The sequence below is a fragment of the Vombatus ursinus genome, unplaced genomic scaffold (assembly GCF_900497805.2).
Source record: "Vombatus ursinus unplaced genomic scaffold, bare-nosed wombat genome assembly UNPS02014832.1, whole genome shotgun sequence".
Lineage (NCBI taxonomy): Eukaryota > Metazoa > Chordata > Mammalia > Diprotodontia > Vombatidae > Vombatus > Vombatus ursinus.
Genome location: NW_020954610.1, coordinates 54,060,191 through 54,076,975, shown reverse-complemented (window position 1 = coordinate 54,076,975; position 16,785 = coordinate 54,060,191). Strand labels below are relative to the sequence as shown.

At 41.5% G+C, this 16,785-nt stretch overlaps 1 protein-coding gene across 2 annotated transcripts in view; it reads right to left on the bottom strand.

The window, feature by feature from the left end:
- Positions 1-1,313: 1,313 nt before the first annotated feature.
- CARHSP1 (calcium regulated heat stable protein 1) overlaps positions 1,314-16,785 on the bottom strand; it is an 18,845-nt gene continuing 3,373 nt past the window's right edge. The window contains exons 2-5 of one of the 2 annotated variants that reach the window (XM_027839560.1): positions 5,690-5,797; positions 5,073-5,237; positions 3,726-3,848; positions 1,314-2,976 (exon numbers count right to left, since the gene is read on the bottom strand). In XM_027839560.1, coding sequence (XP_027695361.1) covers positions 2,814-2,976; positions 3,726-3,848; positions 5,073-5,230 — 444 coding nt within the window. In that variant the 5' untranslated portion in view covers positions 5,231-5,237; positions 5,690-5,797 and the 3' untranslated portion in view covers positions 1,314-2,813. The remainder of the gene's footprint in view (positions 2,977-3,725; positions 3,849-5,072; positions 5,238-5,689; positions 5,798-16,785) is intronic. The other variant, XM_027839559.1, reaches the window with a different exon arrangement.

The window sequence follows — 16,785 nt, the reverse complement described above, 5'->3', positions numbered from 1 at the left end:
GAATCAGGGATGAGAGAATGTACACCTTTGACCCAGAATGCTAGTGCGCACCTTTCAAAGCGGAGAGTAAAAGTTACAGATAAGAAGAGGAGCTTGAGAAAGACAATGTAGAAACCTGGGATCTGAAGCAATAACAATACCACCACCTTATGTTTGCACAATGCTTTACAATTTACAAAGTGCTTATTATATTCAGTCTTCCCATCAATCCTTTGATAGCTATTATACTCATTTTCCAGAGAAGGTAACTGAGGTTCAGGAAAACAAGGTAACTGAGGCTCAGGAAAGTGGCCCAAATTCACAGTCAGATGATGTGGACAACTTATCTATTAATGTTTTTAATATCTTAGCTTCCTTTGCAAGTGAGGCATACCTCACAAAAAGATATCATTTTAAAAAGGTATCATGCAAAGAGCAATGTGCCATGTAAAGGAGGTTGAATTATAAGAGTACCATGATGTAGAGATGTAGAATGGGGACAACACCTACCCCCTTTATATACATATATACATACATATATATATGTGGAAAGCCTACAGATTAAACAACATGCCCGAGGTGAATTAGAAGAGACAGAATGGAATTTGAACTCGGGTCTGTGACTCCAATCCTACACTCTTTCCACCCTATGACACATTAGCACTTCAGTGATTTAATCTGTGCTCATTCCATCTACCAAGGTTAATAAACCATTCCGTGCCTTAGCTGGCAATCTCTAGGAACTGCTGAAACCCAAAGGTTCTTTACCTGGTGGCCAATGTTTGGTGATGATTCTCTGAGTATAGCCAGTCTAGCTAACAGACACACAATTTGTCTTGCTCTAGTATGTCCAATAATCTAGTTGCACTGATAAATGTCTGCTGATGACAAACTCTTTGCCTGGTACAGTAGAAAGAATGCTGGATGTAGACTCAAGGACTTGGGTTACTCACCCTCTCTGGGCCACCGCTTCCCCCCCCCCGCCCCATCTATCATTGAGGAAGGGATAGGACCAGATCAGAAGTGTCAAAATATCAGCCTGAAAAACTCAGTGGGGCTGATTCAGATTAAAATGTAACTGGGAAATGTTTTATCAAATAAAAATACAATACAACCTAGATAATGTTAATTTATGGTTTTCTAAGAGTGCAGTCAGCAAGGTTCTGTTGCAGGGGACTAGATGTCTGAGGTTCCTTCCCACTCTAAATTTCTAATCCTATGACTATAATCTTTTTTATCACAGTGTTTCTAGCATTCAACCCTTTTCAAATAGGGTGATTCTTACAGAATAAATAAGAAACAATGACAAAAGTTAAGAAACTTTACTTTAGCCATTTTCAACAAAAGTTAGTAAGCGTTTAATTCTCGAACTTCAGTTTAAATCATCTGCAAATAAGCATTATTTAAAATGATTTTTATCATTTTCTAGAAACCACAAAGTTCAGAATATAGCACACATTTTTCCTTTTAAATAGCAACCACTGAAAATGCAGAAAACCAATTACAAAGAAAATCCAAAAGCCTCATTTGCCTAAAAAAAAATGTATATATATTTACAATACTTGCAATCTTGTAGCAAAGACAAGCACACACATGCAGTTGTATCTGGTTTAAGGCAGAAACCTTAGTCACTAAAAAAAATTAGTAAACATTTACTATATCACATTTAAAAGAAGACACCATCCAAAATGTGTTTAAAATGTTCACTTTAACCAGGTTGTCGGAAAGCAAGCTACTACCCCTTAGTCTGCTAGTGTTTCAGCACAAACCTTAAGAGATGGTTTTGTTTTCTAAACAGGAGCCCCCACTGTTCCACCTTTCACAGTATAATGGTTCAAACAGAGCACACAACAGCCAAACCAGAGATGTGGGTCCAAACTTGACACCTCAGCATCAAAGCCCACAGGCTTTGCTCGGAGTGGAGAAGTCCTCATACTTGTTTAAAGCTTTGCAGGAGAATGAGGGATTCGGTCTCACAGCTCAGCGCAGCTGAAACTGGATATGAGCATCCAGATGGCATCCTGGGATTCACATAAGGGCTAGGCTGCCTGATCTCCATCAATCCCTCTTCTCTGGCCAGTGGTTGGGCTCTCCTGCTTCCCCACCCAGAGAATTATACTCTTCAAGAAAGGCACTGAAACATTCCTAAGAATCCAGATTCGTTCCCCAAACTCAACTGCTTCTCCCAAGTCTCCATCATCCTCAGGTCAGCCCCATTCTAATTAATCAGTAATTCTGGCTGAAGGCTAAGGCAGAGGCTACATCTAAGCAAAGGACGCTAAGAGGTGACAAGCTGAGTCATTACAGGATTGGGACATCAGGGAAGAAAATCCAAACTGCTTATCATGGTTCTTACTGGGCCTCTGTCCCAGAGGTCTAACTTGGTGGATAAAGTACCAGCATACACAGGTACAGGGAGAAGGTCAGTCTATGTGGAGGCTGGGGCTAACAGCTGCCCAGCCAAAATGTTAGGAAAATAACACATCCCAAGTTGCCCTTTCTACATCTCTTTGGGCTCAAAGTTTAATCCTCCACTCAGCTACTGAGCCTCTTCTTTTTAAAAAAATTAATACATTTCAGGTGGTAAGGAATCAAGACATTTCCCCTCACCCCTGTTCTCTTGCCCCTGGCCCTCCACTCCTTTTTTCAGGAGATAAGTCACATCTAACAATTTGACCCTTGAGTTCCCACTTCCCTTCCCACCCTTTGGCCGAAATTTACTCATAACTCATCTGTCTGTTCCCAAAACTTGCCCCACCTCCCCTCCCAGAACAGTGTCCTTCAAGAGAGCCAAGCTGGGGAGAAGAGAGGAAGCAAGGGTACCAGGAGGCTGCCTAGGAACTGATGACATGTCCCGACCAGGTCTCATGTTTGGTGCCTGGTGCCAGGTGAGTGATAACAACCTCCACAGCCTGGTGCTTCTCATTCTTTGGTGGAATTGAACACACCTTGTAGGTGACTTCATCTCCTTCCATAGGCACGTATTCTCCTTCAACACTGTCAGGAAGTGGGGGGTAGTAGGAAGGAAAAAAATCCAATGGTCAGACATGGAACGGGTCCCAATACACCACAGAGAGCTTTCCCCACTCAGTCTCATAATAGGGAAGCCAGGTCTGAAAAGGCCCATCAGAGCAAGGGACAGGATCCAAGCCTTCTGCCCATCCTAGGGACCAGACAATTATGAACTATGACTAATACAGTAAGACCGATTTATAGTATGGTCTATGGATGCCACATCTCAGATATTAACATGTGAGCCCTGAGTTACAGAGACAAGGGGGGAAGTAGAAGAGGCATTCCTGGGAATGCCCTCCCTTCCATTGGCTGGTGGGGGCCTTGCAAAAACTTAGTCTCCTTCATTCCCTCAAGTGTGCATGCATGGGCACTTACATGCATACACACTAACCTCTCCACCCTACTCCTCCTTTCCCCTTCTCTCAAACTCCCTTCTCCACCCTCCACCCCCCAGAAACCCTCTTCATAACTACTTTTAAGAAAAAAGACATCTCTATGTGGGCCATCCGCACACATATCCACATAGCACAAGACATTTGCCACACGGGTCTAGCCTACGAAATCCCTGATCCAGGGCAAGACCCACTGAGACAATATGAAACTGTTCTCGAGTGCATGCTCTCTCTTTCTCACTCTTTCTCTCCTTCCCTCCCTCCTTTTCCCCTACCCATCCCCCCTCACTCCCCAACACTTGGCTGCCCACATATTGTATCTACCTCCTGGCCACTTACTCAGAGATATGAAGGAAGATATCTGGGCCACCGTCAGCTGGTGTGATGAAACCGTGTCCCTTGGAACGGCAAAAGCATTTACAGACCCCCTTGTAGACGGGTCCTTCAGATGCCCGCACGGTCCTGAATGAGGCGAGAGAGAATGATATGAGTGCCTCACCCCTCGTTCTCACCAGGCCCAGACTCAAGAAGAACAAAGCAGGAGCAAAGTAACTTCAGGCATTCTTTCACCAGAGCATACTAACCCAGGGCCTGTGTTTTCTCTGGAGACAGTGAAATCATGAACTTTGTGCATAAGGGCTCTCGTTACACAACTGGACCCACCCACCCAATTCCAGGGGGTCTTGTGCCTAGAAAGCAGGGGCATAATGTTGAAAAGCACAGCTGACAACTTCTGGTGAAGTGAGAAGAGCTAGTTTGTAGTCCTGGTTCCGATCTCATGTGACCCTGGGCAAGTGAATTCATCTCACGGTAAGGCTTCTTGATCTACTAAATGAGATTATTAAAGTTCTCTTCCAAATGGACAGTTTCAGAGACAATTTGGAAAACTGAGAACCGATACAGAGTAAAGGGAATAGAATTAGGTCATTCTACAAAAACAACATTATTGAGAAAAACAACTTGGAACAATTTTAGAACTCTGACCAATGCAGTGACAAATGACAGCTCCAGAGGACCACAGATGAACGGTGCTGGCCTCTAGATGCACATGCAGACATACAATTTTGGACACAGCCAATGTGGGATTTTTATTTTGTTTTGACTGACTGGGTATGTTATTAGGGCTTTTATTTTCTTTTTTCTTTTTTTAATTGTTTGATGAGGGGAGATGGGAAAGAGAAAATAAAAGCTTGCGAAAAAAATTAGATGGAAAAAAACTAATTTTAAAAAAACATAACGAAGTTCTTTTCCAGCATTGACATTCTGTGATCTTATGATCACACACTCAACACAGTATATCCCCAAACCACGGCTGCCTCCTAGCTAATCCAGGCTTACAAAGCACAGCAAAACACCGGGCTTTAACAAGAATTATCCTTTATGTTTGCACAGCAAGCATTTGATATCTGCTCTATGAGGTAAGCAAGGTAGGCATTTTTATCACCATTTTACAGTTGAGGAAGTCAGAGGCCCAAGAGGTGTTGAACTGACTTGGTAAAGATCTGGAGCCAGGGCTAGAACTGGGTTGCATGATGAACTATTAATACCCTTTTTTAAATCACACCTCATTGAGAAACAACACAGGGTATCACATTAGGTTGGTCATTTTCGGCCCTCAGCCACTCAGCCTTTTCCACAAGAAGGGTCTCCAGCCTTTACTCCCCTTCTCCTTTTCTGGGTACTCACGCTGAAAAGGTCCTGGTCCGCCGGGTTGGCAAGGGGCTGGGGATGAGGTACCCTCTCATGGGAGATGGTGAACGGTCCCTTTCCCGGGGACCATCAGGTAGACGGAGAGAGGTTGGATGAGTGGGGGGCTTTGGTGGTTGGGGAGGCTCTGCTGACATAATTTACCTGAGGGGAGAGATGGAGATTTCTGAGATTCTGGACCCTATTGACAGATCCCCAGTACAAACAACTATAATATATAGCAGAGATGGAATTGGGCACAGAGACATCCATGCCTTGTGTAAAGTAAGCAAAGCCAGATTTACATTAATTTACATGTCATTTAAGAGGCAAAAAGCCACCCCTCCCTATAGACACACACACACACACACACAATCTCTTCCCCAACATAAACCCATAAAATTCTGCCATAAACTCATGAAATTCTGCCCTTAAGAGATTTATCCTTCGAGTTAAAATGAAAATTTGCCCTGAAAGCCGTAACACATTATGGTATGGTAGTTTATCCTTGAGTTGGCTACCCTGAGACCAAAGTACTCGGTCAATCTCTCAACAAAAACTTATGACGAAAATCACATAAAACAGATTCTGCCCTCCAGAGATAAAAGTTGAATTACCAATTGCTGGATATGATGTAGATGAGAGATCTTTCCTCAGAGATGGGTTAGAGAGGCAGCCTCTGGTGTTTCTTCTAAATTCTGACACTGTGGTCCTGAGTTTACAGTCTAGCAGAGGCAGTGAGAAAGGCTGGGATTCAGGGGAAAACAATGGCAAGAGAACGGGTGTGTAAAGTGTTGAGGGAGGTAGGAACAATGAGTTCTGATGCTGTGGGGACAACCCCCAGAGAAGGCGGGCACATCCCAAACCTGCTTCTCATCCTCTTCCCCATCCTGCCTTCCCTGTTTCTGCTGACGGCATCACCATTCTGCCAGTCACCCAGGCTGTACCTGAAACTGCAGAGGGAGTCATGGTTGACTCAGGTGCTGACATCCAACCCTTAGTCCAAATGGTTTTGGTTGCCCCACCCTATCAGACATCTAATATAATCTCACACATCTGTCACCTTCCTTTCTCCTTTCACTGATACATCTCGGGTCCTAGGCTGCTGCAATGGCCTAACTTATCTGTCTCTGTTCTTTCCTTCCCCAATTCATTCTCCACTCTGCCACGGTAATTCTGCTCAGTCACAGCTCTGACCCTCTTGCTCAGTGCCTTTGGGGCTTTCTAGCTGTGTGACCCTAGGAAAATCACTTAACTAACCTCCTGGAGCCATAGTTCCTCCTTTGTAAAAATGAAGGTTGTTATCTCTTGTACAACCTGCCTCAGAGAGAGAGTATGCAAAGGAAAACACTTTGAAAACATTAAGTACTATATGTCTATGGGTGTACATGTGTATGTGTGTGCATGGTGTTATACTATTGTTGTTGTTCAGTCCTGTCTGACTTTTTGTGACCCCATCTGGGGTTTTCTTGGCAAAGATACTAGAGTGGTTTGCTCCAGCTCATTTTAGAGATGAGGAAACTGAGGCAAACAGGGTTAAGTGACCTACCCAGGGTCACACAGCTAGTAAGTGTCTGAGGCTGGATTTGAACTCTGATTTTCCTGACTCCAGACCCAGTGCTCTATCTACTGCATTACATAGTGCTTGCTCTCTCACTCTCTTTTTCTCTCTCTCCATACATATACATATAACATGTGTGTTCGAATATTTATACATGTATAAATGTATATATACCACTATGTATACATACACATACAATATACATTTATGTGTTGTTATTACCACTACCATTAATAGTAATGGCTCCCATTGCCTACCAGCAAAAGTCCAAAATTCCTTAACCCATCATTCAAGGCTTTCTACAATTCAATCAATCAACAAGCATTTATTAAAGTACTTACTATGTGCCAAGCAATGGGCTAAGTGCTGAAGATACAAAGAGAGGCAAAAATATTCCCTGCCCTCAAGGAGTTTATATTATGTAAGGCCTTCTATACAAATACTACAATTCCTACACACAAATAAATTCCTACAAATACTCCAGGCTCGCCCCAGACCAGTCCAAAAGTTCTATAAGCATATCTTGTACAATCCCACATCTGTTTTTCTGTTCAAGTATTTTCCCTATCCTAGAAATGCCCTCTCCACAATCTCCCTCACTGAAACCCTAAAGCCATCCCACCTCAAATGCCACCTCTTCCTTTCCCTATTATCCCCAGAGCTGTGAAGGACTCACTTCTTCTTCAGGTTGTTCATATCCTGGTACTTTGCACCTTTCTCATCTACTGAGTATCATTAGTTGATACTGGGAATGACCTAGAATTGATGGTCTGTGCTATCTATCCACTTCCTACAGGGAAGAGTTGGACACAGGATACAGAATGAAACTCAACATTTTTGGACACAAACAACGTGGGAATTTGTTTTGCTCGATTATGCATATTTGTTACACAGGTTTTTATTTTTCTTATTTCCTTTTAAATTGGAGGGGAGGGATAAGAGGAAGAGAAAATAAATGCTTGATTGAAAAACAATACAAATTTTCAAAACTTAACAAATTTTTTAAAAAAAGAACTTAGAAGTCCTCCAGTCCAACACTCTCATTTTACAGATGTTCTTACTGCAGCCCTTTGAGATTAAGTGACTTAAGTGGTCATTAAATAGATTTTCCTAATGATTAAAAAAAAAAAAACCCTCTCATTATTCTGCCACAGAAGAGGTGATTTTACAAAACCCAAAAAAACAAAAGCTGGTATTATCTGGGCAGCCTTAGCCAGCACTTACCCTGCCCCACCCATCCAAGGGAAGAAAAACTTGGTGCTAAAAGCACCCAAATGATGGGTCTTGTTGCTTCTCCCAGCCCACCTCTGCCCTCCCCAGAGATACACAGGCTGCTGGAGCTGAAAGGAACCTTAGGGACCATCTGGTCATAGCCCCTCATTTTATACTTGAGGAAACTGAGACCCAAAGAGGTCAAAGTGATTTGTCCAAGGCCCCCCTGTGAGTTAACAGCAGAATTAAGATCCAGGTCTCCTGCCTCACCTTTCCATCTCTACTGTCTCAGGTTGCCTCTCTGGATCTTGAATAGAAACAGAATAGCCTTTGGTGACCCCAGTGCTCAGACCAGTAAACTCAAGGAAGTCAAGAGGAGGGCCTCAACTTCACAGGAAGGAAACGCCACCCAGGGAGGAAGAAGGGGAGGTGGTTCCCCAGAGTCCCACAGCCTCGTCTCCACCAGGGTAGGCACTTCAATCAGGCAAACTATCACTGCTGTTACCTCCCTACCAGGAAAGGCAAAAAACAGCAGCTCCTCTCAAGTTTCTCCCTTCCTTTGCCCTTCCCATCAACCCCTCCTGAAATATAGGCCCTTGTTCCCCAACCCTATGGGCATCTGCCTCCCCCCACCTCTACTGGAGACCACAGCCCACTCGGCCGGAAAAGGAAGAGTAAAAGGGAAGAGTGGAGAGGACGTGGCCTACCAGCCTCCCTTGACTTGGATAGCTTTTGATCCGTGTCCATATAAAATCACTTCTAGAAGGAAGATGGAAGGAGGGAGAAAAGGGAAAAGAGATCAGCAAGAGATAAAGCATCTATGCTAACTGGCGTGGGTGAATCCAGTACTCCACAGCGAAAAGCAGAGGGAGAATGAAGAACCAGTGTGGTACAGTGGAAGGAATGCTGGATTGGGACAGAGAAGACCTGGGTTTGAAAGTGGTTTAAGAGGGAATTATGGCTCTGAAAGATTAGTTAAGTGATTTTCTTCATTTTAACCCAGGGGTGGGGAACCTGTTTGGATTCAAAGAGCCCCACTTGAGGACCCAGAGGGCCACATGTGACTTCAAGGCCAAAGGTTCCCCACCCCTGTTCTAACCTCTGCTCTTCAGTTTCCTCATCTATAAACTAAAGACCGTAGGGTCCCTTTCAACTCTAAATCAATGATCCTATGAAACATGAATTTACAACAACCATGAGAAAAAAAGTTTAAAATATCTAATCACCCGAGAAATGCAAACATACCAGCCGACTTCCATCAATTTGGCAAAGATGAAAGTCATCAAAATTCAATGTTGGCTAGACTGTGGTAAACCAGGCATGCTAACATCACACTGCCAGTGGAAATGTAAACTGACTTGAACTTGTTAGAAAAAAAAATATATGATCATGCAATAAGAGTTACAAAAATCCCCTTGTGTGACACAGCAGTCTAAAAAAATCTAAAGAAATCTTAGATTCTACATAGATTCTGCACTGGCAGAATTATCATGTCCAGGAAAAGCAGGCTCATTTCCTCTGCATTCTGCTTTGGTTAGACCACATCCGGAATATCTTATTTACACATGCTGAGCCCACAAGGATATTGATAAGGCTGAATCAGATCTGGAGGAAGGCAAGAAGAACAGTGATGGCCTTTGAGTTCATATAAGATGAAGATCAGCTGAAGGAAATAGGGATATTGAGTCTGGAGGAGAGATAACTTAATGGAGACATGACGGCCATATTTGAGGGATAAGACTTGTTCTGCTTGGCTCCAGAGCACAATGGGTGGAAGTTGCTAAAAGACAAAATTTAGGCTTGATGCAAGGAGCAATTTCCTAACAATTAGAAGAGCTATCTGAAAGTGAAATGGGCTGCCTCTAGAGCTGCTGAGACTCCTCCTCTGAAGGTCTTCAAGCAAAAACAAGACTGTCCACTTGCTGGGTATGATGGAGAAGCGATTTCTGTTCAGGCACAGGTTAGCAAGTGGCAGAGCCAAGATTTCGAGCCAGATCCTCTGACACTAAATGCAGTGTCTTTTCTGTGTTTGCAAGCAACCTTCCTAAAAGTGAGTCAGGAATTCAGCCAAGGTCTCCTGATTGCCAGTTCAGAGTTTCTTCCAAATTGAATTTCAGCCTCTCCAATGAGGGCTTCCAGAAAGAAATGTTGTTTAGTCAGTCAGCCAACAAGCATTTATTATAGGATTACTATGTACCAGGCAATGTGCTAAGTACTAAGGATACAAAGAAGGGCAAAAAACACGGTCCCTGCCCTCGAGGCTGCTCCCGTCCCCATAAGGAAATTAACTTCTGGGTAGGGATGCATATTTAATGTGAGACACCTGGCTTGTCTAAAGCTGCATGGTTTTGTTTTGTTTTTTTTTTCAAAATCAGAGAAGGAGAAGTCTTGAATTGCCTCAATTAATAAATTAATTCATCAAAAGGTAGATATAGAAATGAGAAAAACTACTCTTGATCTGATTCTCATCAACTAATCGGAACTAGTTCCTGGAATGGAAATGTTGGGAATCTTAAGCCAAGACCATTCCATCTCAGAATTTATGGTGATACTTACATATGCAAAACACTTTACATATATTATCATATTTGAGCATCATAGCACCCTGGGATTATAGTATTATAATTCTTAATTAAGGAAAATTAATTAGGAGATTAAGGAAATTAAGGCTAAGGGAGCCTAAGTAACTTGACTAGGGTCACCCACCTCCTACATCCCTAGTCCAGCACTCCATCCACTGTGCCCCTCCCCAGCAGCTTCAAATAAGTGAAAATAGAAAAGGTAAAACTCTATATATTGTATTTTGCTGCTTCTTAAAAGAAGAAAGCCAGGTATAGTTTCATATGCACTCTAGGTTTTGGAGGGAATAGATATCTAGTGGGGAGGCAGGACCCCATGGCCCAAGATCCTGCATATTATCTTGTCTGTACGTAATTGTTTCCATGTTATCTCCCCCATTAGAGTGTGAGCTCCTTGACAGCAGGGACTAAGCGCCTTTCTTTGTATGCCCATCAGTAGGGCAGCTAGGTTGCACAATGGATAGAGTACTGGCCATGGAGTCAGGAAGACCTGAGTACAAATCTGGCCTCAAACATGTAACACTCACTAGCTGGGTGACTTGGGCAAGTCACTTTATCCCAACTGTCTCACCAAAAAAAAAAATAATAATAATAATAATGTGTGCCCATCACTTAGCAAAGTGAATGACACAGAACAGATACTTTAAATAAATGCTTGGTGACTTAATTGACTATCCCATGGAAGAGAAGAGATTACTTGATTTGTTTGGTACCCAGCAACATCTATAAATGGCAAAGTCAGACTTTGGCTCAATGTTAGAAAAAACAACTGAATGATAATTTGAGCTACAGAAAATGGAACAGGGCCTCTTGGGAGATAGTGAGTTCCTCATCACTGGAGGTTCTTAGCTACACATTTGTCTGAGATGTTACCAGAGAGATTCTTTTCCAACAACAGCTTAAACTAGATGGCCTGAGTTCTCTTCCACCTCAGAGTTCACTCTGTGCCTTCTCCCTCAATAATCTTTCTTCTCTAACCCGGAATTTCCATTTCCCCTTTGCCACTTCCCAGCTATGTGGCTATATTGGCAAGTCACTCAAATTGAGACCCGGTTTTATCATTCATAAAATGGAGCTAAAAACACTTGGAATGAATCTGAAATGATATAATTTCAGGTCTGAGCTTTTTTTCCCATCATTCCCCAGTTAGGCTCTCCTGCCTCTGTTCTCCCTATATCTGCTCCTGGGTAATTTCTTTTTGGGCTAGGTGGGAGGGAGAAGAAACGCTCTTCTAGACATTCTTAAGCAGTGGCAGACAGGACCCCAAGAAAGAATATTAAGTATTTGGATGATCAATAGCCCAGAGAGAAGTAACTTGCCCCAGATCATAAACACAAATGAAGCATTCAAACTAAAGACGAAACAAAACATACCACAAAGTCTTGTGTGGTAAAAGCCAAGTAAGTGGTATAGACAGGAAATGTTCTATTGGTTCAGCGGAGCATGTTCTACTGTGGGCTGGTCAGGATGTTCAGAGGAAGTTTCATGGGGAGATGTGGAGGGAGCTAGGCCTTGAATGAAGAGTGGAACTTGCATAATCAGAACTCACATTTATATAGCACTTTTAGGCTTACAAAGTACTTTTCTCATAATAATCCTTTACAACAGAGATCTCAAACACATGTGGCTTAGTCCCCAACCATATTTAAGCAAGAATGGGAAATATTTAACAAAATAAATTAAAAATATGATTATTTCTATTTAAATTTGACAACACTGCTGTACAGCATTATTCCCCACTTTACAGATCAGCAAACTAAGTTTCACCAAGATTGAATGACTTGCCTATTGTCACACAGCCAACAAATATGACTTAAACCCAGATCTTCTAACTTTAAGTCCAGTGCTCTTTTAAACATGTTTTTAATTTTAAAAATAGTTTTTATGTCTCTTCTTTTTTAACATCACAGTTTTTTAAATTTTTTAGTCAACAAGCATTTATTAAGCATTTACAATATGCAATATGTGTTAAGCACAAGGAATTCATAGACTAGCAAAAAAAAAAAACAGTCCCTCCCCTCAAGGAGGTTACATTCTAATTTTTATTAGACAGCACTCTTTTTAATTTGATGTCTCCCAAAGGCCATCTTTAGCTCTTTAATGATACAGATAACCCAACCAGATCCAACTTTCAAAATAGCTAGAGAAATTCCTAAGTTTGAAGTCAGTATTTTGAACTAACTCTTCTCTCTTGCATCAGAGTCATTTCTGGGATTCTCCACCCCCAATGGACCTCACACAGAGGCCACCCTCTGGAATTTAACCCTCCCTTCTAACAAAGAAAAAACACTTAAGCAAAAATAGCCAACACCATGACTACAGATGATAATGGATGCAACATTTTGCCCTTGTAGTCTCCTGCTTCTTTGTCAAGAAGAGGGAAATACATTTCATCATCTCTTTCCTAGGACTAAGATTGTTTATTAGAATTACTGAGTTTAGCTTCCTTTAAGTGTTCTTTTCATTGACATTATAATAATTGCATATAGGGTTCTGCTTATGTCCTGCTGCATCAGTTCATATAAGCCTTACATTTCTCCGAATTCCTCATGTTAGTCATTTCCTGTTCTACAATAATATTCCATTACATTCATTTATTTCCAGTGTTCTTCCTACTAGACCACCTCGGAAAGATGTCCCATGTGGCTAAAACAAAATATCCCCACCTGTGGACACACACTAATCACCTTCCCCTTTTCTCTGGAAGGCCCTCCCCTTTTAAGAAAGACCCTGGGGACCTTAAGTTTGAAAGTCAAGAGACCTTGGGTTCAATTTTGAGTAACAAGAGCTTTCTCAAGCCATCTCTCTCAAATATTACCCTCACCCCAGCTTGACCATCTGAATTCTACCTGTCCTTCAAGAATTAGCTCAAGGCTCACCTCCATGAAGAATTTCCTGACCATTCTAGCCCACAGTGATCTCTGGGGACCTTGGTTTCTTCATCTGGAAAATGAGAGTATTGAACTAGATGACCTCTAAGGGCCCTTTCAGCTCTAAATCTGTGCTCCTAGGATTCTCTGAACCACCATAGCTTTTACTCTCTTGTACCCAATTTGGCCCTGACCACCCACTTCCTGGTGACAATGGTTATTTTTTCCTTGTAAGTATGTCGTGTCCAAAATTAGCCTGTAAAGTCCCTGAGCAGCATCCTGTCTTGGACATGGTGAAAAAAATCTGTTTAATGACTGATTACACTACATCATTTTGGGCAAATAATTCACCCTTCTGGGACTCAGTTTCCTCACTTGTAAAATAATGGGGCTGGCCTACATCCCAGATTCTGTGATCCCACAACTCCCCATGGTAGGAATCCCTGTTTCCCTCTAGGGCACATAATTACTGCTGCTCTAATTAGCAACAAAGCTTAAAGTCCAGAGGCCCTCAGGAGCTGATTCCGCAGGGGAACCTCCCAGAAAGCACTAAATGCTTCATTCCAAGGCCAGAAACAGCTCCCCCTCTTACCCTTTCCACTCAAATTCCCAGAATTGTTATCAGTAGGTGTAATTTAAGCCCTAAAATAGCCCTTCAGGCTTCCCAGCTCTTTACAAGCTAGTCTCTAGGGTCACTAGCCTTTTATCCCATATCTTTAGGCACTCTGCCCAATCCCAGAACTGACCAGACCACTTCATTTCCATAAAGTTCACAATCTTCACCTCTGCCCTTCTACTTCTTACACAACAGTTTCAGAAGCAGGTACTGAGTCCCTCAGCCCTGAGGATTGCCACATCACCAAGCCAAACCTGGGGGCAAAATTTTCCAATATTCTTCAGTCTCAACAAGCCTGTTTTACTGCGGGACAATGGCTGATGAGAGAGTACTCCCCAGGCAGATCTCGTAAAACTGGAAATGAGCAGTGGTATTTATACTAGGCGGACTTCTAGTTATGATGGTAGCAAGAAAGGCTGTAGACTAGGAACCCATCTCTCCCACATATACTCCAGCAATGATCAAAATAAAGGCACTAGATTGGATAGTGATCACGAAATCCAAAGTGAAATATCATTAAGTTTGCTTCATACATTCCAGGACTGCATAAAAAGAAAGCCAGATGCCCTAAGTACTGTAATAAGTATCCCACCAGGAAAGTAAGGATGAGCTCAGGTGAATCAAGCATCTGATCAACTATAAAGGGATGAACTACAGTGAATTACTTACATTCTAACAGGAGAAGAAGCAAGTATCCCTTCAAAATCCTAATGTGTTCAAGGCTCACTGAGGGCATTAAATAAGAAAGACAGAGGTACTGGGAGTTGTTTCATTCTGTTCTGATGGTCTTGAAAGGGAAGAAAAGGAAAAGAAAAAGAAATAACTAAAGAAGAAATGAGAGAAAAGGGGGTAGAACTTATGATGTCTCACAATAGGGTGTGCAAGAAAAAGAGCACATAGGGAGGAAGAGAGAGAGGAAGGAGGCATCACATGAACCTCATTCTTATCTGAACTGGACAAAGGAGGACTGCATACACATACACACACAGAATTTAATGTAACATATTAAATTAAGCAGGGTAAATAAGTAAGGACAGGGAAAGGGAGGAGAAAAGTTTAAGGAGAGTAAAGTTCGTGAGGGAATAGTCACAAGCAAAACAAACCAATTCTGAATGGTGGATTGTCAAAAGAAAAAAAAATGTCAGAACCACTGACTGAGTGAGGGGAAGGGATGAAAAGGCAATTAAAAAAAAAAAAAAGAAAGAGAGAGCTCTTCAATTATAGTTCACTAGTATTGATCACATTCCTTCTTTTACCACCCTCTTCTTTGTAAAGGGGACAAAAGGAAAAATTAGAAGAGGATGTGATGAAGGGAAATATACAATCAACAATAACACTGTGAATATGAATGGGATGAATTCACCCATAAAGCAAGAAGATACAAGAGTGGGTTAGAAAGCAGAATCCAATGATATGTTGTTTGTAAGAAACATCTAAAATAAATATTCACATATATTTAGAATGAAACACTGGAACCGAATTTATTATGCTTCAAGTGAACTCAAAATAGCAGGTGTAGAAATCATTATCTCAGACAATAGTAAAAACAGACATGATTAAAATATATAAACAGAGAAATTACATTATGCTTAAAAGTACCATAGGCAATGAAATAATATCAATACTTAATACATATGCACCAAATGGCATGCCAAAGTATCTGGAATATGCAAATACTTCAATTAGAAGGTAATCAAAGTACAGGAAGAAATAAACAGCAAAACTGTAATAGTCAGAGATCTCACTGTATTCCCTCCCTGACCCTAGATAAATTAAACAAAAAATAAACAAAAAAGAAGTTAAGGACATTAGTAGAACTTTAAAAGTTCGGTACTATAGATCTCTGGCAATTACTGAATGTGAACAGAAAGGAATATACATGTTTCTCAGCTGTGCATAGCACCTTTGCAAAAACTGACCATATGTTAGGGGCATAAAAAGCTCATAAACAGATTCAGAAAAGGAGAAATATTAAAAAACATCCTTTATTGAGCACAACACAATAAAAATTATAATCAATAAAATGCCTTTTAAAAAAGAATTCAAACTTAAATGGAGAATAAATAACTTTTACCCATATTAAATTTCATACTGCCTCTGGGAAACATTAGCAAATATGGAGTCAGCCTGAGGATCTTCTTGAAAAACTGCTTTAATCTGTCTGGGTTAACAAAGGGAGCTCTGCCTTAGGGCAAGATAATGAATGAGTTAATAATTATAGTAACTCACATTTATGTGGCACTTTAAGGTTTACAAAGCACTTTGTACAAAACTCTGTAAAGCTGAGACTTTATGTATTTAATCCCATTTTTTGATGAGGAACCTGAGACCTAGGTAGGTGAAATTTACTTGTCAATAGAAGAAACCAAGGGTCTTCTATCTTTGTGCTCTTTCCATCAAAATATGCTTCCTATCTGGGCTCTAAGCCCAGTCTAAGAGTCTTAAGGCAAGGCAAGCCTCAGTCTCGTTAAGCAACACATGACCAACTCCCTGTGTTTCGAGTCTTACTGTGACCCCTGGGTTTGAAACTTTCTCCTCCTATACATTATCTCAGGGTGTTCTGTTGGACATCAGGGAGGAAGAGAAGAGGATAAAGCCCAGAAAGCTATTAGCAGATATAAACAGATTAAAAAGACATAAGCAGAGAAATTACATTATGCTTAATGGCACCTGCTGCCTGGACCTCAGCTCTAAGAACATACCATATGAACCTGGGTGGGAGACAATGAATAAGGAGACAGCAAGAGTGACTTAATCAGAGTATTAGGACGCCATAATGGATGATGAGTATATTGAATCCTGAAAAGCATTAGAAAATGTGTATGAATGACTACAAAATGAAGACAGCAAAATCAGGAATACCTCATACAGGTTG